This window comes from Gymnogyps californianus, chromosome 15, assembly GCF_018139145.2.
Source record: "Gymnogyps californianus isolate 813 chromosome 15, ASM1813914v2, whole genome shotgun sequence".
Lineage (NCBI taxonomy): Eukaryota > Metazoa > Chordata > Aves > Accipitriformes > Cathartidae > Gymnogyps > Gymnogyps californianus.
The window spans coordinates 4,307,693-4,331,784 of record NC_059485.1 but is presented as its reverse complement, the minus strand read 5'-3'; the positions used below and the strand labels follow the sequence as shown (position 1 = coordinate 4,331,784).

Here is a 24,092-nt window from a genome sequence, read left to right as displayed (position 1 = left end):
TTCCTATTCTCTGCACATAACCTTAAACGAGACTTCACTGCAGATAAACATCTGCTTTTATTTCTACTACTAGGCAACCCATGAAGGTTTTAAGTGTTCTGTTTTTTTTAAGGGTGACAATCATTTATATTTGGTAGGGTACAAGAGAAAGGGTTTAATGGGAAAGGAAAGATGGCTGAAGGCACCAAGTGTATAAAAATGCAGTTTCTTTACAGCTAGCCACATTACTGAACTGAAATATACCACTTTATTCACAAATTGGAGTTTAAATTGTCACCACAAAGGCCAAGGTTTCTATTCTAGTCCTTTTTTTGTTTGCTTTAGGAATACTTTTGGTCTTTCTCTTCGTCTGCTTGAGACTGAAATGCATAAATCCACAGACTGCTTTAACTTCTCAGTAACCGAATCTGAATCACTGCAGCGCCTAGCATGCAGAAAGAGATAAACAAAACTGAAATCTTCTGTTACATTTGCCAAATAAACCAATTAGCTGTACAGAACTAATTTTATACAGACGTGTACACTGAGTGGCCTTCACCAACAATCTTAGCATCATGGTGCCGATGAGATTTGCAATCTGACACATAAGTCAACCAAAAAACTCCCGAGACCCCTCAGACTTCAGGACCAGCATACATCATGCCCTGACATTGGGAGACTCTGCCTGAACTCATGCTAAAACAGACCTTGACTACCAGATAAAAGCAATGCTTCATTAAAAAACCTCAATTCTCAAAGAGTTGCTAGATTTGATACGCGAAGCCTTTTCGTGGCCCTTTTGTGTAGGCTGCAGTAAAAATCAAAGCCTCTTTTCAAGGCATGCTTTCCTCGTGGGTTGGAACTTGGCTTCGTGTAGCCAGTTACAAACACTAGACAACTTTGAAGAGATCTTCAAAAAACCACACACCCAGAAAAAGCCATTTTTATTAGTCCATTAACATGTCATTAAAGTATCTACTTAGCCAGAAATCAAAATTCCATCCTACCTAAGCAGAAACCTGTCACGAATGAGAGTCAGTCCTCGTAGTGCAAACAATACCAAGTTGACAGAACAGAAGAGTTTCATCTCCAGGATTCCTAAGAATTACTCAAACTGAAAAATCCTCCTGGGCACTGACCAACAGTAAGTCTTCATATACACACCAGCAAGGGCTGATTTAGCTCTCAATAACATAAATCATTAAAAAACCAGCACAGGACTATTGGAAGAACAAGACTCATTAAATTCCCAGTTAACTGAGACTGCGTGCAACACAAGACCAGTAAAGCAAGTTTAAGAACAAACTGACTGAGATGTAAAACTTGGAGAAACACTAAGAGTTATGGAATTAGTTTAAGAACTTTGCAGGGATAAAAAAAAGGGAGATCAATAGGAAGCTGAATGAATGCTGATGTACAGAATCAGAGAAAGGCACACAAATCAGAGAGGTGGAAATGAGCATATCCCATTATCCCTCATACTAACTTCTTTCTCTTCTTCCCCCTCTGCTCACCCGTAACAAATGCCTGATATGAAGGCTACCTCCCAGATTAAATCTTTCATTAAATCCTAGCTATTACATCAGTTTTCTTACAACTTTGCTATGCCTTCCTCTAATCCAGGCCAAGAACCTTCTCATACTCTCTACACAGTCTATTTACTAGATAGACATAAACCCCAAGCATCCTTGACTGCTTGAGTCTTACAGACATGCCCTCAGCCCAGCCTCAGCTCTGAAAGCAGGAGCTGCCCATGGGATTTGTTTGCCCCATGCACCATGGGGCAAATTCCAGCTACATTAAGTTCCTATATCTCACTCAAATTGTATTTCCCGGGGCCTTTTTTTTTTTTTTTTTAAAGTTTATTTTTTAGGGCAAACCTTTCATAAACTGCTGCTTCACCACCTTCAGCTAATTATTCATCTTGGCCCTACAGTGACTGCTCAGCTGTAAGAAATACAGCTGGAGATACTGGGGCAAGAGTGAGACCATAACTGATGAAGCCTCCTCTGTCATCAAGAAGATGCCCTTGAAGCACTGTCCTCCCTCACATCCTTGCACCTTTTCTTTGCAGACTGTCTCCCAACATGTTCAAAGCACAACCATTTTCTTTGAGAACTGGAATTCAAGAGGTAAATCAGTTGTTACTATCGGCATTTTACAGCCATTCTCAAAAAACATCCTATCAATTACACAGATTTACCAGATAAAACATTAACAGAACATAAAGTCATTTATATCCACTGTCTGGTTTTTAAAACTCAGTCCTCCACCCCCACCAACACATCTGTGAGAACCACAACCAAGTAGAATAATAATTTTGTAGAGGGAGATTTACCAAATTCAATCAAGTTTTTCCTCTGTTAAAGTGTCCACAAATGGTCTCCCAACTCTCTGAAAACAGAGTATACATTCAGGCTTCAGCTATAGCGTCAGCTTCTGTATACACTAGTAAGAAATAGAAATATCTGGAAAGAACTCAAAATTTCTGTTAAAACCACACAGAATAATACCCTGTTCTCAGGGCAAATACAATCGCTTAGCTGACAGCGAAACAAAACAATTCCAATGACAAAATTCCTACTGGAAATGCAAAATGGCATTTTACATTTACTCTGCACTTCATTGTGCAAGTTGTAGTTACTGGGGCCAACACAATTCTGGATTTCTTCCCTTACATCTCTTGCATCTCCAACCACGTGCACTTACATTGAATAATTCATAATTACAAGCAAGTAGCGTCTATCACGATAGGCTTATCTGCACAGCTTGCACATACTTGTGCTCATATTTTGAAACAGACGCTGACATGCGCTGTGCGACATCATCGCCATAATAAAGTTAAAAACACGCCACGAAACTATGTGGCTCAATTTTCTTAAATTACATTAAAACTGAGGAATAAATCCATGCTGAAGTCTTAATACTTTAGCTTTTATAGTTACCCAAGCACTGAAAAAGCATCTGGAAAAAAATTCCTAAAGCATGAAAAACATGTTCCTCCACCCACATGCACTCATAACTCAGATTCCAAACTGAATTTTACTAAGATTGCCAAAAATATTTTGCACTTTTAACACTTGGAGTTTTCAAAGCACCTTTTTCAAATCTTTACAAATGTCAATACCTAACAGGACCATATACTCAACCTAAGATTACTCACAACAGGTCCCAGGCAGAGCTGGGGATCAAGCTCAAACCTAGCCCTACTCCCATACTCCCAGTAAACAAAAGGTCCTTTCTAGAAATACTGTCCAGCTCTTCAGACGTATAGATTTGTTTCCCTGAAAAATGCTAGACGAACAACAGTGAATTACTAATCAAATACAGAAAAAAAAAAAACCCCCAAAACGCAAACACGCTAGATATTGCTTAGGCAGAAATTATATATTAAATAGTTGACACTCCTGTAACGGAGAATGAGAGCCCCTGTGCAGCACAGTCTACTGCTCAGTCAGCATTTAATTTAGGTGTGTTTAATTTAACATGCCTCTGATCTCCACTTTCATAAGTTAAATGTATAAAGCATTAAACACCTTATTTTCATTACCAAAAAGAAGCTTATAAGGACTCTCCCATGCAGCTGATCATTTGCTTACTAATTCAGTACATAAAAGGCTTTTCCAATAAATATTATGTTCACTATAAAACACAGAAATTTAGATTTCCCTTCTTCCCAAATATTCTCTATGGGGCTACCCATACCACTACTACAACTGTATGTTTTATAACCAGTTTGTGAGACTCAAGTTACAAGTACATTTCTGTATGAACAGCAGCTTTTCCCCCCCCCAACAAAACACCATCCAATTAATGGACTTAGAGCTTTTACAAGACATTCATTTCCTAAGTCCAGGAGGAAACCCTGCACAACTGCTCTCTGCTGCTTTATAAAGGAGGAAAAAGTACAGAACAAGAGACCAAAACCAGAAGCAACACATTTGCAGATGCTTACCATAGACCTAGAATTAGTAGAAAGCCCAAGCAATCATACCAATTAGAACAGATCCAGCCTTGGGGTCCTGTCCATGGAGCAAAACATTTTTGCAATGATAGGAACAGAACACACAACTTTTGTACTTTCTAACCCAATATTATCTCCAGCTCTCTTCATATACATATCGTCTTGCCTCAAAATATCTGCCTGTTCTGCAGAAAGCAGAAAAAAGTCTGACCTTCCACTGCAAAACATGTAAAACCTGTGAAAGCAGAAACCTCGGTACTGAAAATCTTGGCAAAGTTTGACTAGATACAACCAAGCAACATTTCAATAGAAACACTGAATTTCTGTCAAACAGTAAAAGGTCTAAAACTTCCAAGCTAAAATGAAGCAGATTTTTCAGTTTAAAACCTAAACCATATGTTTTATATCTCCAAAGAGTGGCTGGTATTTACATCCCTTTACATATAGGTAGCGTCAATATTTCAACAAAGCAATTTGAATGTTAAACACTATTGTAAAGGAGGAAAAACGAATGCAATTTAACACATTCTCAAATTAAGAACTGAGATTTGTTTTTCCAGGCAGAACCAGTATTTGACTTCTTTGCTATCTTACTGCAATTAAATAAGGTACAAAATCAACTTTATAGGAACAAAAGTTTCCAATGGGGGTATTTTAATAAACGGTACAAAATTAATGTCTGGTTTTCATCAAGCGCTAAGTAGGTTGCTTAAAAGCAAGAACACTGTTATTTAAAAAATGAATGGCATTAAGTTATGTGTAAGTTGTAAACTATGTAAACTATTAGTTCATCTCATGAGGGCTTAAATGTATCAGTAGAAGAGTTTTAGTTAAACAATTCACATGGAAGATTGCCTTAAAGCTGAATACACAGGTTTGGCTCTGATCAAAGTAGCTCAACTCAGTGTTGAAGTACAGCTGCACTGTGAACCAAGAACAGGAAGCTGGCAAGAGAATTGCTTAGGTGACCTAGGACGCTGCTGGTGTTGAAATTAACTGCCAGCAAAATGAAAAAAAAACCAAAACCAACAACCAAAACCAACCAAACAAAAAACAAACAAACTTTAAAAACATTGAAAATACAAACCAACAAATTTTGCCAGAGTAACTTTTAGAAGTCACAATTAAAAGTATAAAACACTGATGACCACCATGGTCACAATATTCAAGAATCCACATTTCTTCGTTCATTCTGAAACATTTGAGTGAAGAATCTCCAATACCGAAATTCCACAGAAAAAGAAATTTAGCCTATAGAATATTAGGTATATAAAAAGAACAAACCTCAGGAAAAACAGTGCACTGGGCTTAAGCTGTTTTAGTAAAACTCGGATGCATTTTGCATTTCTTTAGTAACTGGACAGTTTTATAACAAGCAGTTTCTAGAAATCTACTGCAAAGAATAATAATTACAAAGCACCTCTTCTAGCATTACTAACAACTTCAGTAACTGCTACCAGAACAAATTCCAACAGGTACTGGATGACTTTTCAAGAGGCACAGTCAACACCCCAAATTTTTCTGCAAGTAAATGAAAAGCATTCTTTCTTTCAAGCAAGTACCGTATCATTGCTTTAAAACCACATACCTCAGGTTAACAAATGACTTACAAACTTTCCCTAATTTCTAGCGCATCTAGTTGTTTTCCATGCTCGTATTTTAACTGAGGTATGCCGAGTGCTTTTTGGCATGTTTGGATAGAAAAATAAAAAGCCTCAAGTCTTGTCATATAAAGCTTTTCAAAGTCATGGGCCTCACTGCTGAAGAAACTTTTTCATGCTCTTACAGCTTTTGCCTTCCTTATTTGTAAATCTGTTGTTCGTTTTGCAGTAAGCATGCTAACAAACAGATGAGATGGAGTAGTACTTTCTGAAGAGACCGCGAGCGAGTTCAGATTTAAAAATCAGGGCAGTGAAAGTCAATATTCAGTGAAGAGTTAACAGTGTACAAAAGCCTAGAGCAATGAGTTCATTTTGTTCTAGGCTACTTAGTGAATGGACAGCCAAAAATTGAACAAGCTGGAATTCATTCAGAAGTACTTCTTTCTTCCCGTAGCTCCCTGGGCTGTCATTATCAACTTGAGGATAACAAACATATGGATCAAGATCGAGCTGGTGCTGGAAAGAAGTGGCATAGCCTAATAGCCCATAATAAAAGAAGTTTTGATCCTCACTTAGTACTGAGGTATAAATGCTTTTAGTGTCTTGTGGGGAAAACGAGGATTTGCCCACGCTAGATGGAGTTAAAAGATTCTACTGACTTCTCTTCTTGATGATTACCTTGTTACCAGCCCTTGTACATGTAATGTTTAGTGAACAGCTTTAACCTCCATTCTTTTGCCGGGTTTCAGCTGCTGTCAATACAGAACAGACAGTATAGATTACTGAAATGGGAAGACTGCATCTGTTTTAAAATACTCAGTCAAGTAAAGGTATTACTGCAAAAAAATGCCAGAGTTGTTCAAAATGCCACCTGGATACCTTTCTGTAGCAGATCTGTACTAAAAGGGAGGTGAGCAGTTTTATTCGTCGCACACAACTGACACCATATGTCGAGAACGGAGCGGGGTTTCACATAAAGCACCATCTTGTATTTTTTCCAAGTCCATTCAGCCGGGCTGAGCAGAGCTTGGCCGTCGGTACGGGCACAGCCACCCCACGATCGGCACAGAGGAGGATCGCCCTTGCAACCGCCACCGTCAGACCAGCGTTCTGCAGGAACACTAACCACGAGCCTGTTACAGCAACTCTGCGTACTGACATTGGGCAAAATAAAGCCACACATCTATTTTTGTCTTCATTACCATTTCATATTCAAATTATATCCATCAGGCTCCAGACAATTCAAGAGGCACATGCAAAAAACTGGAAAAATGACACCTTGACTGTCCAGGTAAAATTAAAAAAATAATTCAGACTGATTAAGTGCTTAGCTACAAAAAGGGAAAAATTACTTTAGTAATTTCCAATACAAAAGCTAAAATAAAGGTGCAAAGTTTAAATTCAGGAAGAGGAAAGAAAAAACTGTGTTCGCCCAAATTAAATTCTTGACATCACATCTGATTTTGAATAAAGTACATCAGCTGTTTTAGAATATTGGTTTTAATTACTGGAAATTTTCAACTCCAAAATCTTCAGTAGTTTGTTTCGTGATTATTCAGCCTGTTATAATCCCTTTCAACATCCACCCAAGATGTTACAAATCGCTCTCCACTTTCTTTATGCAGTTCTTTTTTCATTTGTTCAGAGAGCTCAGCTTAAACCCTCCTTGTTTACAAATGAAAAAACACAGGAATCACCAAACGCATGACTGTATTTGTGAAGGGCACGGATGCTAAAAGGTGAGCACCGACGCTGGATACCTGCCAGTCAATAAGCTTGTCTCGGCTTATTAGCCTGGGCTCCGCGCCAGCACTGCTGAACTCGCAGGGGGTGCGTGGGGAGCGGGAGGTGACAGCGGTGGCACTAGTTCATGGGGAAGGGGGGGGTGTGTGTGTGTGTGTCTGCGCGCTGTACGTGCAGGAATAAGGAAGCTGTGGCAGAGGGGAAAGGAGAACAGGACAGAAACGAGGCTTGTTCCAAAAAAAGACTGCAATTACAGAGATATTAATAGCTTTTGGAAGCCAAATTTTTATCATTCATTCACCTACTTTTGTTCTATTAACCCCAGTACAGAATCACTATTTTCTTCTATAGGACATTTGTCCATCTGTTGCAGGAAAAACATCCCTATGTCACAAACTTTCCTAGGAATTAGTATGAAAGCTTTTATGTAGAGAAAATAAATCTGACTTAATAACCAGTCCTATTTAAAAGCTACAATAAGAGAACAATGCATAAGAGACTTTTTTGATGCTGCTGTTGTTATACAGTAAGTCTTGTCTACAAGAAGCACATACACACACTCTCTACAATCCACCTACACCTATTAGTCGCACTAATTTTAGGTAAATCCCTAAAAGCACTTCGGCTCGGGTCATGCAAATGCTGGATGAACCAAGTTACATCAGTTATCATCTGATTTCCAAGCAATGAGATGCACGTGACTGCTGCTCTGCCCGAGGAAATGTGGGTCAATATGTGTGCATCCTACGGCTGAATTTGCACGCTCTCTAGGGACTCGCAGCAGTGTGACTCAGGAGCACTGGGCTGTCTGCAGGCGCACGCTGCACATATATTAATGAGATTATCACTGCTCCTTGCCGGTGCGTTCACACTACACCGCCAGTCGTCTGTAATGGATCTTCAAGGAGTCCAGCACACATAGAGCAAAATACTCCGCATCTCTTATGGCCATGCTCCATCTAAAATGTTAAAATGATTTAGAAGGCTGACAGGCACATCGCACAACAGTAACCATTAAAAGGAAACGTCTTCCTTCAGAAATAATTAATCACCCGTTGTGTTTGAGTATAAACATCCAGATCTAACAGGCATGTGTTTCTCTCAGCTGAGCAGCAGCGAGATGGACAATCAAAAACCGCTACTGCTTCAGAGCTGGAAGTAAGCTGCTCACTTGCTTGGAGCAGTATTCCTCCCCAAGACATGCTCTAGCTGGATGTGGTTAACCAATAATCTCATGTTAGCACCCCCTTCTTCCAAACACGATTTCCAGTTAGTATCAAAGTTCAGCAGATTCATGTTATATCAGCGTCATCGCTCTCTTACACAAGCAAAGTCATCCTCTTCACTTTAGATATTTTAAACAAAATGTCTAATTCTTGTGTGACCTACGGAAGGCACAAAACTGAGAGCTGAATAGCACCAAACAAGATTTCATGAAAAGAAGGCTTTTATTCAGAATAAAGCTGTATCAGCCTATGTGTTACTCCCTTGTTCTAATTATATAGGACAGCATCTATTTAAACTGCCAAGTTAATGACTTCAAATTTGATCAATAGTCTCTGTTTATTCAGCCCAGCGCTACTGACAGTCACCAGGGACGAACAACAAAACAAACAGACTGGTCAGAGCCAATCTATGGTTGAGCAAGAAAAACCAATCCGCGACGGCAAATACGCTTCGATTTAGTTGGAAGGTGGGGAGGGAGGTCTGTCGCCTACGGACATTGACACAGTCCCTTTCCTTCGTGCCCATAAAACATTTATCCGCATTACTCTGCTAACCACCAACCCGTGAGTTGAGTGAGCTCAAGCAGAACTAACATCACGGATACAGAGTGACTCCAACCCTTATCTTGTACCATCTAGCTATGTTAAATATTTCCATTTGTTTTCAGATTAAGCATGGTAGGACATAACAACAAGAGGATGTCACTAAGCCTTGGGACCATAAGCAGTGACTTCCCTCATTGTCACCGTATCCACTACGGAAGGAAATTTCCTTTGGAGCAGCTTCAAGAAAGGCTGGAACCATCTTCTTGAGAGCAGGATGAAAAACGTCCTTGACTAAATCGCCAGCCAAAAGATGCTAGGAATGTTTTAGTTACAGACTGGCTTCAGAGAGCAAAATAAAAATAAGAGCTTAGAATGAAAACAGATAACATACAGCATGCATGTAGCATTCTAGCAAAGATTTTTTTTTAAATTAAAAAAATAAACACTTTCATTGCAAAGTCAGTTTCTCAACAGTGGCTTAACAGCAACGTATGTGGACTTCCCCCCCCTGCCCCGGGAAATTTTTTCCCCCAAGAAAAACTTGCAAGCTACTCAATAAAGGAAACCCCCTTTCCAATCCCCGGTGAATCCACAGTCACAAAGGCTGGGATCTTGATGAAAATGCTTTCGTGCATTATTCTGACCAGGATGTTTGGTTACCATTTTCTCAACATTATACAGTCATCACTTTGTCTGCAAAAGCAACTGTTTGCTGTTTTCCTTGTATGAAATGTCAGTGTCCATTACATCAATAAATTATAATCCCACTACTGCTCTGAGATACCTCAATCAAAGGTATTATATAAGTAAACTGGAGCTTGAATGAAAAGATACCATGCCTCTTCCCATACGACCTTAACGTATGTGTTTCATATTCAGACATAGGATTTTATGCAAGTGACACCACTCAGCTGCAGGATCCTGCAACAAAAAATATGAAGAAAGTTCTCCTAAACAAAAAGTTCTTTATCAAACTACTATATTAACACATCCAAAGTCCAAAATTTAATATCTAAAAAAAACAATACATGAGGACAGCTGGTTCAGTCAAAGCCTAAGACATTTGCTTTCCATTTTAAATTGATTAAATAGATTCAGTACCTTACATTTCGCACGGGTGGTTAACAGTGCTAATATTCCAGATAAAATGAAATGCTGTATGAGGAAAATGCTCACTAGGGCTAGGTCTCACTGGATATATTACTTGCTCTCACAGTAATTTAGTATAATGGAGGCCTAACAATTTCACTGAACAGGATTACAAAAAACATCTCTTCACAGTTCATGACACAGAAGCTCCCAGAAATATTTATTTCTTCACTACCTTCTCAACACAAGGAATGCACTTGGAAACAGGCTAATGCTTGCTTTGTGGGAACCATAAAATAATATAACGTTTGTGGTTTGGTTTTTTTTTTTAAGAAGGTGATTCCTATTTATCAAATAGTCGAGCTATTAAAAGCAAGCCTTTTATTTGCATTCATATCACTAACAGGACTCGCACACCTAGGAATCTGATATTGTCCAAGCACTGAATGACGAACTACTAGATAGAATCAAAAGAGAGCAAAATTTAATAAACAATTTTCATAAGAGAAAAACCTTTAAACACCATTTCACTCCTTACTAAAATAAGCTATGTGGCACTAATTTGAAGTGATAGTGCTGTTCTTTTAATTAAAAAATGCCAGTAGGAGGTTGATGCATTGGCTGATGCTGCAAGTGACATCCTCACAGGACACAGATGAATCTTTGTGTAAGGAATTAACGCACAATTTCATCTGGGTTAAAAAGCAAAACAAAACCCCTAAGTCAAAACAAACACGTAAGGAGTGTTATTACAGGTGCTTGATAAAGTCATCTGGATGCTTTCCTCAGAGAATGTTGTTAAATTCTGGGGGGGAAAAGAACCAAAAAACCAAAACACTCTCAGTCCGGCTGTGCAATTAGGAGTTTAATTCATGAAGCTTGATTTACCTATCGGTGTGTGGTGGACTTAATACATATATGTCCCTCCCCTTCCTACCTCAGAACTCCTCTCCCACTCTCCCAGGTTGCTCCTTCCACGTCTCCTGTCCACACGGCTGGGACCGGGGCTGGGCACCCCTCCTTGCCCCCTCTGGCAGCTCCGGCAGGCCAAGGGAGGGGAGTTTCGTTCTACCAAGCTACTCCTCTCCACGAGTCTTGGAGACCTGGTATGCTTAGGATCTCTGCCTCTTAACAAATTTGACTGGAATCAGATGAAGAGCCAAAAATTAGTTAGAGGAGAATGACAGGTGTGATCCCTTTTTCAGCCTGGTAATTTTTTAGTCTGGTAATTTTTTAGTCTGGAAAGAAGATTAAGCTTGTCCCATAAGTTTATCCATTAGCCTGATTATCAACTAAGGCAGCAGCGTCTCCCGAAATCTGTAGACAGCTTCCGTGTGCCAGGTTTCACTGCTGATTTGTGAAACCACCAAAAGCCTAGAAAACTGATTAATATCAGCTTTCCAGTCTAGAAGAAATCCCCGCAAAAATATTTGCTGGATCCTTTTCCCCTTGGTCTTGCAACATCTTAATTCCACCACCCCAGAAGAGGCTGGCAGCCATGACCAGGACCTCCTGCACAAGTCTTTCGTTGCTGCTATCATTTAAAAAAAAAAAAAAAAAAAAAAATCTACATCAGCATCTGGAAGCATGACCGTCCTTAAAACTGGCAGCTGCTCCGCCTGATACAGCCTCATTGGTGAAGAAATATCACAGAAACAAGCAGGACATTTTGTCTTTACTTGGTATACAGACTACCAAAGAGAAGTCAGTTTATCCAAAGGCTTCTAGTATATTTACTCACCACTCCTACAATGACTATTTCAATCATGTTTACACTACCAGCATCATCTCAAACATCACAGATTAATCTGTTTCCTTCTGGTGTTTCAAAGTCTGTTTTCTCTCTGCACACTTGTAGGATTTACATCCTAAGGCAATGACAAAAAAAAAAAGGTACTACTTTCCAACTGGACTTTTTCTTTTTTTCCCCCTTCTATCAAAAATAGTTCTCATCTATGCTCTAGTTCAATTTGGAAGTAGCACATGCAGACTTGATAAGCATCCTGCGAAGGAAATGCCTTGAATTGCAGACTACTTACAATACATTTTCCCATGCAACTTTTTATAAATCCCATTTGATGGCTGCCTTGCTAATTTCTATTGAAGTTTATCAAAACATTATTTGTAGACAAGTCAAATTACTTCTGTGATTGAACAAAAAAAAAAAAAAAAAAAAAAATCACTGTGACTGCAAGTCGAAGCCAAGCTGTTGGATTATATCGAAGTATTATTTATCCTGTTACCAGACAGACATTTAACTCTGAGAAGGTATTTAATTTTAAACTAAAGAACACAACACAGAAAAGCGCCGATTTACATGTTTCGTTTGCCTAAGTCTCCTTCTAGACTATGTAAAAGCACTACTAAGAAGAGCTGGTGACAGTGCAATTATTGGCACTGATTACATTACCCTAAGCAGATCTAGGGGTTGCACGCTGGTGTCTGTCTGGCCGACTCTCATACCTGTGCTCGTTTATTGTGCTGTAACAGACACATCTAATTAATACACCTTGAAAAAAGTCTATTAACATTCAATTCCCTAAAAATCTTGGAAAGAAGGAATAAAAGATGTAGGTGCTCCTATTATGGCATATTAGCTCTACATGTAGCATACTATATTTTAGTTAATTATTGCACAATATGCAGAAGTCAGTCTTACAAAGAGCCAGACATTTATTCCTATAGCCTGTGCTTTTACAGTAGCAAATTTAATGTTGGATTATTTAATGAATTATAGGGTCTCTGGGAAAAGGTGCAGGGGCAGAGATTTAAACCCAACTATGGTTACATCACACAACTTGGTTACATCACACAACTACCAAGTTGAACAAAGTCATTAAAGTGTAAGTTCACAATTCGGACCCCTTCTCTGACTCCGGTACATTCACAGGCTGATGGACCACACCATGTTTCAAACGGTTGTGCCACTCGCTGGCACGTACTAGCTCCCTAACTTCACTGACACCTTTTAATCTTATCTCATCTCATTTCAGCATTCATCTGTGAAAGGGGGACCTCAACAGAAGTATTTTCACTCTGGTTAAAAACAATTTCAGGAGCAGGTTAAATGCATCAGCAGATCACAGCATGAAACTGCTTCACGTAATAAATAGCTGGGAGATGAAAAATTACATACGCAGAAGTTCTCTGCAAATTCCAAAAGCCCCAATACTTCAGGCATTTTTTTTTTTCCCCCACCAAGCCATTTCTGTTCTCTCTGATCTGTTGTTTAGTAGGGTATTTACAGACACATGAAATATGAACGTGCCCATCGTAGTACTTACCATGACAGTTACCTGTCTGCAGACATTTTTAAGAAAGAGATACAAAAGATACTGCTTGGAATTTCTACTATATATAACGCTGAAGTAAATACCATTTCAAGAGCCCAGAAAATTCACCCAATTTTTCTTCCAAAGGCTGACATCAGACCTTTAGCTTACATTTACCTACTCAATTCCGAACCCAAAGTTTACCAAATCTAACGGATTCTCTTCCCATTAACGCTAAAGATGCCTTTTTCAACAATGAGGTATCCGCTAATTAGACTTATACTTGTAGAATACGATGCCTCTGCATTTTAACTCTGAGTTTAAACTGAAGTTCCCACACGCTTAGAAAAATGTCTGCATGTGTGAAAAAAAACCCAAAACACATCAGCTGGAAGGATAAAGGCGGCGGCTTCCCCTGGAAGTACATCAGTCACTGCAAGCCTGAATCAAATTGAAACTCCTCACTTTTCTAAATTCTGCACTTGTGTAGTCAAAAAATGACGTTAAAGCAACAGCACAATCCATACACTCAGTTAATTTTCATATGCAGTCTGGACTTTTTTTTTTTTCTTTCTTCTGTTGCTCTCCAGGAAAACGGAGCACATGCATTTCAAAAGATGTTTCCTTTTCAATAAACTTTTTGGGTCATACACCCTGTGTACTAGAAGATGTAAAAACGCTGACCACAGGAACTGAATTTTCTGTTGTTATGTCCGGTTTGCTTTGGGGATGCAATACAGACCACATTGGGGGTGTGACAAAGAAAAGTCAGGACCATGAAAAAAAGAGAGTTCAGACTGATGTTAGTAGTTGCCTTGAATTCAAAAGAAATAAAAAGGCAACTATCTTCAATGGGTTTTTAACCTTTATTTTAAGGAGAAAAATACAAAGGGAAGCTTTTAATAGAATTCCTGTCCTGGAAACTAGGGAGATTAATTAGAAGAATAGATTTTAACACATGCAAATTTAATTTGCCATTTTGTGAAGTAAACAAGAGATGGAAACCATGACAAAACTTTAAATTGATAAGAACATATGCATTTTATCTTGGTCTAACCATTAGAGGAAATAGGCAGATTTTTATGGAAGGCAAAAATGCAAACATATGAAAAGGTCAAAGAAAACGCTATTCCTCCTAGTTCACTCATACAAAAATGCCATTTTACTTCAAATAATAAAACGTATCTAGAAAGACCTCATCAACTTCAGGAAAAAAGATTGCATCCTATCGAAAATATTTCTTTACCTGCTACTGGTTACCTGTAAAAGCAAAAACTACTGCAAGAGAAAGATAATACCAGGTTATCTATGAAAGAAAGAGAAACAAATTTTATGTTCTTCAGCAGGGCTTCTTCATAATCATTTGGGAAAGAAACATCTACCAGTCAAAAAAACCAACCATGGCTAAAACTGCATATTAGTGAGGACATTCAGGGACATATAATATTCCTGGAGTATTCTAGTGGTCAATAATACTTGAAGTTAATAGTGTGGTTTAACATTGTCCTTTGTTCCTAAATGGGCTGCTGTATATTCTTAGGAGAGAAACAGGAATCAAAGTGTAAAATAGAAAGCTATTACAAACACCTAATTCCACAGGATTTTCCATCATTTCTTATGGCCATAACAGCACGATTTAGGATTATGAGCTTAACCCATCTGAACTGCTTCATCACACAACAGCCAACGTAAAGAGCTGGTGCTCACCGGGACGCGATGCTGGAGCCGGTCCCTCCAGCTGTGGCGGAGGTGAGCACAGCTGGAACGGCGGAGCAGCCTGCAGCACCACGCAGTCACTGGGGGGATTGTGCATTATTTTTGCATTACTCCCAAACAATAATGGATTGTTTTACCCACAAACAGATGAACAAACCTTCCATTTAAATACTTTCTGTTGAATTGTATTAGTATGCGTAATAGTGTCCATATCCTCAAAAAAAAACCCAGGCAAGAGGATTTTTTTTCATGGGGGAAGGGAAGAAGAGTCAATGAGTAAACCATGCTCTGCCAGCTTTATCTATCTATGCTGTGAATTGGGTAGCCTTGGGGATTTTTGCCTGCTGTGCTTAGTGTCCTTGACAACAAGCCAGTTTGAATTTTGGCCTTTAACTTGACAAAAATGACTTACTGAAGAGGAAGGCATCAAGCTATTACAGCCCTGTGGAGAGATTCTTTCTAAAACAGCATGCATGCTTATTCTGCCAATTCAACTGGAGTATCGTCAAATTTATCATCCAGCTCCTATACCCCCAAATATTCCCAATGTAGTTGCCAGTTCATAAGAGAATATTTGAAAGAAAAACTTTAAACATTTTTGCTATGTCCTCCCATTGCATTTTTAAGACTTTCACAAAGAAAGATAGAGATGGAAAACAGAGAAAAATATCCCCAGGGATCCCCTCTCAGAAATTACTGAATTTCCCTTCAAAGAGATGTGAAACAAAGTTTAAAAAAATGTAGCATCTTAACCTGTTATAGACCTACTGACTCTCCTTTAGCAAACATATGTGCGGGTTTCTTCTTATATTACATTAATACTTAAATAAATCTTTTGTAAATTGATATATACTAATAAACAAGCTCTAGCAAAGCTTGCTGTGTTGTTTAAGAAATCACTACTCTCTCTCTCTTCTGTTTTTCTCTCCCAAAATCAACTCCCAACAGAAGGCAACACATGCACATACCTCAGCTTTTCAAAGTCCAGCATCTTAGCTTAAATTCTTGAGCTAGACTTACATGGGGAAGCTGAATTTGCACTGAAGCAGCTGAAGTACGAGCACAGGTTTTCTTCCGCCAGACTTCTCGTGGTGGGTGACAAATTTTTGGCAATGGGGGTCAGCAGACTGGCAAGGAGATAACATCTTCAGTTACTGCAGCAATATCTGCGGGAACTCATTTGTAAGCACCTAAAACATCACAATCTGAGAGCAGTGCAGCTTCCTCACCACCAGCCATAACACGAGTGCTCGATGTCAACTACCCGCATGCTTAACTTTAGGCTTTCCAATATACATGCTAAAGAAGGTGAGATGGTATCAAGGTAAAAAAAGCTGGAAGTCGATCAACTGTAGCGCTGTCCTCACCATCAAAAGAGGAGGCATCCTGGTGTTGGCAAAAGCATCGAGGACTATAAGTGAAACCTTGACACAGACATACCCTAAAACCTAAACAGATCCACAACAGGAGAAACAACGCGGTGATTGTCAACAAGTATCTCGAGACTCAAGACCTCACTGACTCCTTTTCCCCCTCGCAACTGCTGGTATAAGAAACAACAAACCATTTTCAGTAACAGCTTGTTTCACTCTGGGAGAATAAATCAGCATCAGTTTTCATGAAAAATATATTCCAGAATTTGGTCCTTTTCACAGTAAAATTTTGACCATTTCCAGAGGAATCATAATGGAAAAACATGACATAAAAGATTCAATTCTTAATTTAGGGAAAAAGATGGCAGGTGGAACTGTCTCTTCTAGCCTTTTTTTTTTAATATTCTCTTCACTCAAGTCTTAAACGCGTTGCTCTGCTGTGTACATACCTAAACTTTACAAGTATACTACACTGACCAATTTAACCGCATCTTTTCCAAACCGCTGTGCCCTATCACGCTACCTCAACCAACACGGCCCAAACCAACAGGCAGCCGAGTGAGTAGTTAACTCTAGAACCATAAATAGCAGCAAGTAATCTAACCAGATTAATCCAACTTTAAGCGTGTCAACTGGACTTGCTTCAAGTTGGGCAGCAATCCAGGTAAACCTCCAACACATACACACACACGGACGGATGGTATTTCCATACAGTACTTCTTCATTCTGTGACCCACCAAGCACACCTCCAGCCAGCCACAGAAACAACCGAGGGGTCTTGTTTATCTTTATTTACAGTGGCAGTTCTAGCAGTCTCTGAGTTGCTGTCAGTAAGAGGTCAGCTACCCAGCAAACATAACATCACAGCGTAAAATCGACTTCCTCACTGAAAAATTGGAAACACTGCTTATATTACCCCGGAATTGATGCTTAATTTTGCAACACAAAGAGAAAGTATGATGCTACAAAATTTTAGAAATGTGATAAAGCCATTTAAGGAAACGGATGAGAAAACTGTTCTTAGACTGGTGGGTAGTATGGAATAGAAAAGAAGAAATCATTAAGTAACTGCACAACCACATCCCAAATTGCATTTCTTTATATGAAGCCATTCAGTTTGAGAAAAGAAAGTTTCAAGTTAGGAATAAAGTAGTTATTGTTTCTACTTTCCCTGCCTGAGGGGGATGTTCAAACAAACTCCTTTTGGAGATTTAATTTACTTCCACCAGGACAATGGTGCTGGCACAGCTTTGACTTACTGGGAGAAACAAAAAAGGAGACTGGCTACCCATAGCCTGCCCAGAGGAAAAGGCTGCTCTTTGGATTCCCACTCCGGCAGCCCAAAGATGCCAGCTGGCTGGCTGCAAAGGCTGCGCTCTCCACTTCCCCCCATGAAAGCAAGATTTTATTTTTTTTCTTAAAGTCCCCATAGTGATATGCCACAAGCCTTTTTGCCATCCCTATCCAAGGGGCTCTGAACAGCCACAAATTTACCTTCACGAAAATGCTACTACTTCATAACACAAATGGGGAAGAGAGGCAGAGAGAGATTAAACGCCTCGCTCAGCATCGCACAGGAAATCTGCGGCAAAGCTCAGCGTCGAGTTCCAGCCCAGCGCTCCAACCACAACCAGGCAACCCGCTCCCACAAGACGTGGAGTAGAGAAAATCCTTACGAGAAGAAAATAACGAGACATAGATTTCGACATACTCCCAGATTACCACGCAAAATAAATTTGGAGCTACTAAACTGCCGCTTCCCACCGTGTTCCCCATTGCATGAAACCGGCTCAATGTTAAATTCCAAATGCCAAGGCAGGCTGGGCTGAGCGGCCAGCCGTTTCTGCCTTCTTGCACCAGCACTCTTAGCCTGTAACCCATAGTCTTTCTAATGTACGACCATAAAACTACAGACAGCCTATGAAGTATTTACGATGTCTGATATAGAGATCCCTACACAGATATTCACTGTTCCTGAACACTGGACATAAAACTGTCCAGGTCACCAATATTAGTGTTGCTATTGATCAGTCAGTTAACTTTGCTACATTGATCAATACATTAGTCATGAAAGGGAAGCAAAACATACTGACGTTTGTGACATTTTAACCTGTGCCTTTATAACAATCCTACGTGAACACTGCTTTAAGGTAACATAATATTTTATTTTCTACTTGAAGTCGCTGTGTTCTTTCATGTATTCTTTAAATTACAAATGCATGTCTGCAAAAAGACCCGAAGCCACCCATTTACCAGCTACTAACTGGTCAGGTTTTGTGGATGGGACTTCCCTAAACCATGCTGACTACAGTGAACTGAAAGTGGTGTTCAGGATACTCATCTGCATCACTTCTTTCCTCTTTCCCTTTCCTTTGCCACTGCTAAGCACCACCACCTTTCCTACAGGAATCAAACTTGTCGCCTACAAATCCCCTCCGACTCTTCCCCTCAACTCACAGAAACCACTTGCTTCCCCATCATCTTCCTCACTCCTCCCCAATGCTTCTGCCACTGCACTTTCCTCCTCCTCACACCTGGGAGGGCTCTCACCTATACCCTCCCTCCAAAACGGCAACAACAACAACAACCAGCAGCCCAGCACCTCCCCAAGCCAGGTCTGCCAAGGAGGAACATATTTTTACACTCTTGAGTACTCTGAACTTCGCTAAGTGAGATGCTTGGAGACGATTATTTGTATTCTCCTGTTATACCAACTCCTGCTTTTCTGTTAAAGAAACTGGTTTTGCCATCAGCCCTCAACACGGCCATCTGACCTTATACACAAGATCCCCCCCCTTCCTGCTCCATCTATGAAGTGATCCATAAAGTTTAAACTAATGCCTTTTCCTTCCCAATCTTTTCTCAGTTCCACAATGGTACCAGGAGCCAGCCAGCTTTTAACACCTCAGCTGAGACACTGCTGAAAAAGCCAGTACCAATGAAGCCAGAACACAACTTGCAGCTTTTTTTGGTAGAAAAGTTACATGTTTAGTCCACTTCTTCACAGTCTTTCCAATTCCATCTGCAACCTTCGCCTGCAAGCTACCTGGAACAGGAACACCTCCGATACCCAGCACAATGAGACTGCAGTTTTCACGAGTACTTCTGGGTGACATAACAGTATGAGCACGACGCGTTTAAGCCTTGGAGATGATGAACCCTTTGGAACTTCCCCAGGGAGCAGCGACTGCAGCAGCAAACAAAGGCTTCAGAGAAGCACATCAGTAAAAATGGGACACGTGCTCCACGAAGGTCCCCTGGCCTGTGGATTGTGTTCCTCCCTGACCCGGCAGATCCCAAGCGGACTTTTCAAGCACGTGCACTCACAATATCACTTTATTATTTCCATCCCTGTTTTGGTAATTCTGCCACCGTTGCACTACCCTGATGACACTACGGATACAAAGAGACCACAGACTCAACAATAAGTTTTACCTTACTTTGCCTAGAACTGCTCCAAGCGGCAAAAGACAAGGCCATGAGTATCTCTGGCTCCTACATCACCAGCAGTGGTGAAAGCTCCAATGGGAATAAAAGGAACAGGCTTTTGGAGAAACTGAGATACGACGAGAGATTAGCATGTTTGAGATCCATAGGACACAAAGTCATTTTAACCTGCTATCCAACTTACTTGCTGATGTTGTTTTTTTAATATATTTGTAAACAGGATGCATTATTTGCCATTTTACTTCATTACGATTTGTATCGGGATAGGACTGACACCATTCTGTATAAGCTGGAAGATCATATCTGATAATCATCAGAGGATCCAGAGCTTTTAGATATATTCACATAAATAATCCCAACACTCTGCTAATACAAATATCTTTCCAATATACAGGGAAAAAAAATTACGTCTTTAAAAAAGCATGAAAGGTTCTACCACTGTTCACTTCCCATTTACAAAGTAACGCTCACAGGCATCTTCAGACTAAGTGGTATTTACACACCTATTTTCAGTAATGCAAAACGTAAATGGTTTCTAATCACAGGAAACACAATGCAGGTAGTAAATCATAACAGAAGAGGTCCTCTGTCTTGATTTAAATCTGCTCAAATCTCCCAATAGCAAAACAGATGAGAAAACAAAAGCCACGCTAGCTACAGCTATTTGAAACAGGTAAGTCAGCACACTAGTCTCCAGCGAAGCCAAGAATACAGCATTGCCTAACGATTCTAAAGCTAAACCTCTCCCAAAGCAATTTATTTTTTTATTAAATACAGCAATTTTTGTCACACCACCCAGGTTTCCTGCTTGTAAAAACAGATGATGTGTTTGAGCAAGCAGGGGACTTCTTCAATATAGTTAAAAAAGGAGAGTTTAAAAAAAAAAAAAAATCCATGAAGTTACTCAGTAAACTAAAACTCCAGTCTCTTCCAGAAAATATTCTCAGCTAGGAGAAAAGACTAGTGCATGCTAAAAGTAAAAAAGCATTTTGATGCAGCATTCGTTCTTTAAAATTAAAACCAACAGCTTCTCTCTGTTATTTAAACGATATCCTCCAGCTCAGAAAAAGGGCTATGACCACGGCGTAAGTTACTTAACTGACAACATTTTTATTGACTGACTTGCATAAAAATAAGCCACATTAATGACTGAGTTGACATTTAGTATACATCACCACAAAACTAATTTCAGATCAAACATCATCCATACAACCTAAAAATATTTTCAGCCTTCTCACATCCAAGAAAAGGATTTTCAGATTTACATTATCCTCACAAACTTTAGTCTTCTACAGCACAAGCAGTGCAGAATCAAAAAAAGGATTAAAAGAAAACCAGGATTTTTTTGAAGAGCTGCTTCTGATTGATTGCATTATACGCCAGAAGCAAGTTAACCTGTAACGGAACTTTAACTAGCGCCGTTTTCTCATTATTTGACGATGTTTTATGCTCTATATAGATCGATGCCAGTGACTCGGAGTAGCACCATGGCTCCTTCAGCCCAAGAGATCTCCAAGCACCCACCTGTTGCTTTTGAAAGACTGGACTGGACCTTATTTATTAACAATTCACACGGCAGTCTCAAGAAGCAGAAACTGTATCTCTTCCCATTAAAGAAGCAGTCTCGGCATCGACCGGAGCAGCTTCCAGAAAACTTACTCCAGATCTTTCAGGCTGCAACAGAAGTTGGCTTATCCATACGTGCACCCTCGCAGAGGCCTCGTAAGGAGGCACGACACACACCGCTTTTGGTGTCACCTCTCGCTCCGGGAAGGAACTTCAAAAGTTGAATGCGTGATTTGCCAAGCGAGAGCAAGTTGCAAGGAAGAAGGGGAAAAAAAACCCCCAACCTACTAGAAAAAAGCTAAAAGCAACTAAATGCACGTTTTCTCATTAACAACTGAGTTCTCCTCGGCACATGGAAGGCTGGGGGGATTTATTAACTAAAGCGAAGCAAGGCAAATTACAGAAGGCTTTGCTGAAAGCCTGTCCGGGGGAAAGGTGGCCCTGGAAATCCTCCTGGGGAAGATGCAGAGGAGACCCCAGGAAGGGACAGGGTGGGCTGGCTTGCTGGAAACAGGGTGTGGGGCGGCCCCCCATGGGGAAGGTGCAGAAGAGACCCCAGGAAGGAGCAAGGTGCTCTGGCTTGCTGGAAGGTGGGGGGACACAAGGACCCCCCCACGGGGAAGGTGCAGAAGAGACCCCAGGAAGGGGCAGGGTGCCCTGGCCTGCTGGAAGGAGGGGAGAGACAAGGGGTACCCCCCCCACCCCCCAAATTTGTGTCAGCCCGAGGGCTGAAACAGCCAGTGGAGTCCACACGGGGCGAGGAAAAACAATATAAATAAATAAGAATTAAGAGAGGCTCCGCCGGGCCACGGAGGTGGAAGCAGGACTAAAAAACGGCGGATAAAAGTTAAGTAACGATCGGAGCTCGGTCGCCGCCGCCGCAGCCTCGGCCTCCCCTCACGCCGCTGTCCGTCCCCCCCCATCTTGGGCCCGGCCTCCCCTCCCCTCACGCCGCCAGGCCGGGGAGGGGGCGGCCGCCCCCTCCCCGGCCTGGCGGCGTGAGGGGAGGGGAGGCCGGGCCCCAGGAGAGTGTGTGTGGGGGAAGACGGCGTCGCCGCCGCCCCGTTACCTGTGAGGCGGATCTTGATGCTGGAGCCGTTCCGGCGGGTACCGGGATTCGACATCGCGCTGGGAAACAGCAGCAGCGGCGGCGGCGGCGGCAGCAGCAGCAGCAGCAGCGCCGAGATCAACCGACGGCCCCACGCACCCCCCCCATGCGGGCCCGCCCGCTCGTCGCGATGCCGTTGATCCCCGGCCTCCGCGCTCCGCCGCTCGCCTCAGTCGCCGCCAGACCGACGCGCCCGCCCGGCCCGGCCCGGCCGCGGAGAGGGCGCTGGCCACGCCTCCGCCCCCGCCCCGCGCACGTCGGATGGTGGTGACGTCAGCGCGCGGCGCGGCGCGGCCGCACCGCGCCGCCATCATGGGAAGGTCGGAGGGGAGGTGGGGACGCATGCGCTGGCGGACGGGCTTTGAGGGCGGGATAGCGCCCCCTGGCGATGGGGAGGAGGCTGGGGGTGGCATGCGGGGTGGCATAGGGTGTATAGGGGTGCGGGGGGGGTGGCATAGGGTGTATAGGGGTGCAGCGGGGTGGCATGGAGAGTGAATAGGGGTGCTCTGGGGGTGGAATGGAGGGTGTATAAGGGTTCCCAGGGGTGCATGGGGGTGACATGCAGGGTGGCGTGGAGGGTGCACGGGGGTGCCTGGGGGTGGCGTGGAAGATGGCATAGGGGTGGCATGGCTGTGGCATGGAGGGTGGCATGGAGGGTATATAGAGGTGCGTGGGGGTGGCATGGAAGGTGTGTGGCGGTGACAGGCAAGGTGGCATGGAGGGTGTATGGGGGTGACATGCAGGGTGGCATGCAGGGCAGCATGGAGGGTGCACAAGGGTGCCTGGGGGTGGCATGGAAGGTGGCATAGGGGTGACATAGCTATGGCATGGAGGGTATATAGGGGTGCATGGGCGGTGACATGCAGGGTGGCATTGAGATGGCATGGAGGGGGAATAGAGGTGCATGGGGGTGACATGCCAGGTGGCATGCTGGGTGGCATGGAGGGTGTATAGGGGTGCACAGGAGTGGATAGGGGTGACATGGAAGTGGCATGGAGGTTGAAGAGGGGTGCATGGGGGTGACATGCTGGGTGGCATTCAGGGTGGCATGGAGGGTGAATAGGGGTGCCTGGGGGTGGCATGGAAGGTCGCATAGGGGTGACATGGCTGTGGCATGGAGGGTGGCATGGAAGGTGGCAAGGGAATGGGTGTCAACACGTGCGCATCAAGCATGTGGGGTCTGGGAGCAATGCCCACAGCCCTGGGCAGCTGGGACCACCGGCTCAGCCCCCAGGACCCGCCCTGAATGGTCCCCACGTCCCCACGTCCCTCACCTTGCAGGCTAACAGCCGCTAACTTCAGGTGCTGCTGCCCGCCCGCTCCGCCGTGCCCCATCCCTCCGTCCTTCTCGTGACCCAACCCCAACTACTGATTTATAAACTGCCAAAAAAACCCCCCAAAGCATCCCACAAACCAGCCCTCCCACTCCCACCAGAAATGAAATCACATCCAGTGGAAAAAT

The 24,092-nt window shown here is 42.1% G+C and overlaps 1 protein-coding gene across 2 annotated transcripts in view; it reads right to left on the bottom strand.

Moving 5' to 3' along the window:
• Window positions 1-22,668, bottom strand: part of SMURF1 (SMAD specific E3 ubiquitin protein ligase 1) — a 43,448-nt gene extending 20,780 nt beyond the window's left edge. For both annotated transcript variants that reach the window (XM_050905753.1, XM_050905754.1), the window contains exon 1: window positions 22,592-22,668. In XM_050905753.1, coding sequence (XP_050761710.1) covers window positions 22,592-22,646 — 55 coding nt within the window. In that variant the 5' untranslated portion in view covers window positions 22,647-22,668. The remainder of the gene's footprint in view (window positions 1-22,591) is intronic.
• Between the last annotated feature and the right edge of the window lie 1,424 nt (window positions 22,669-24,092).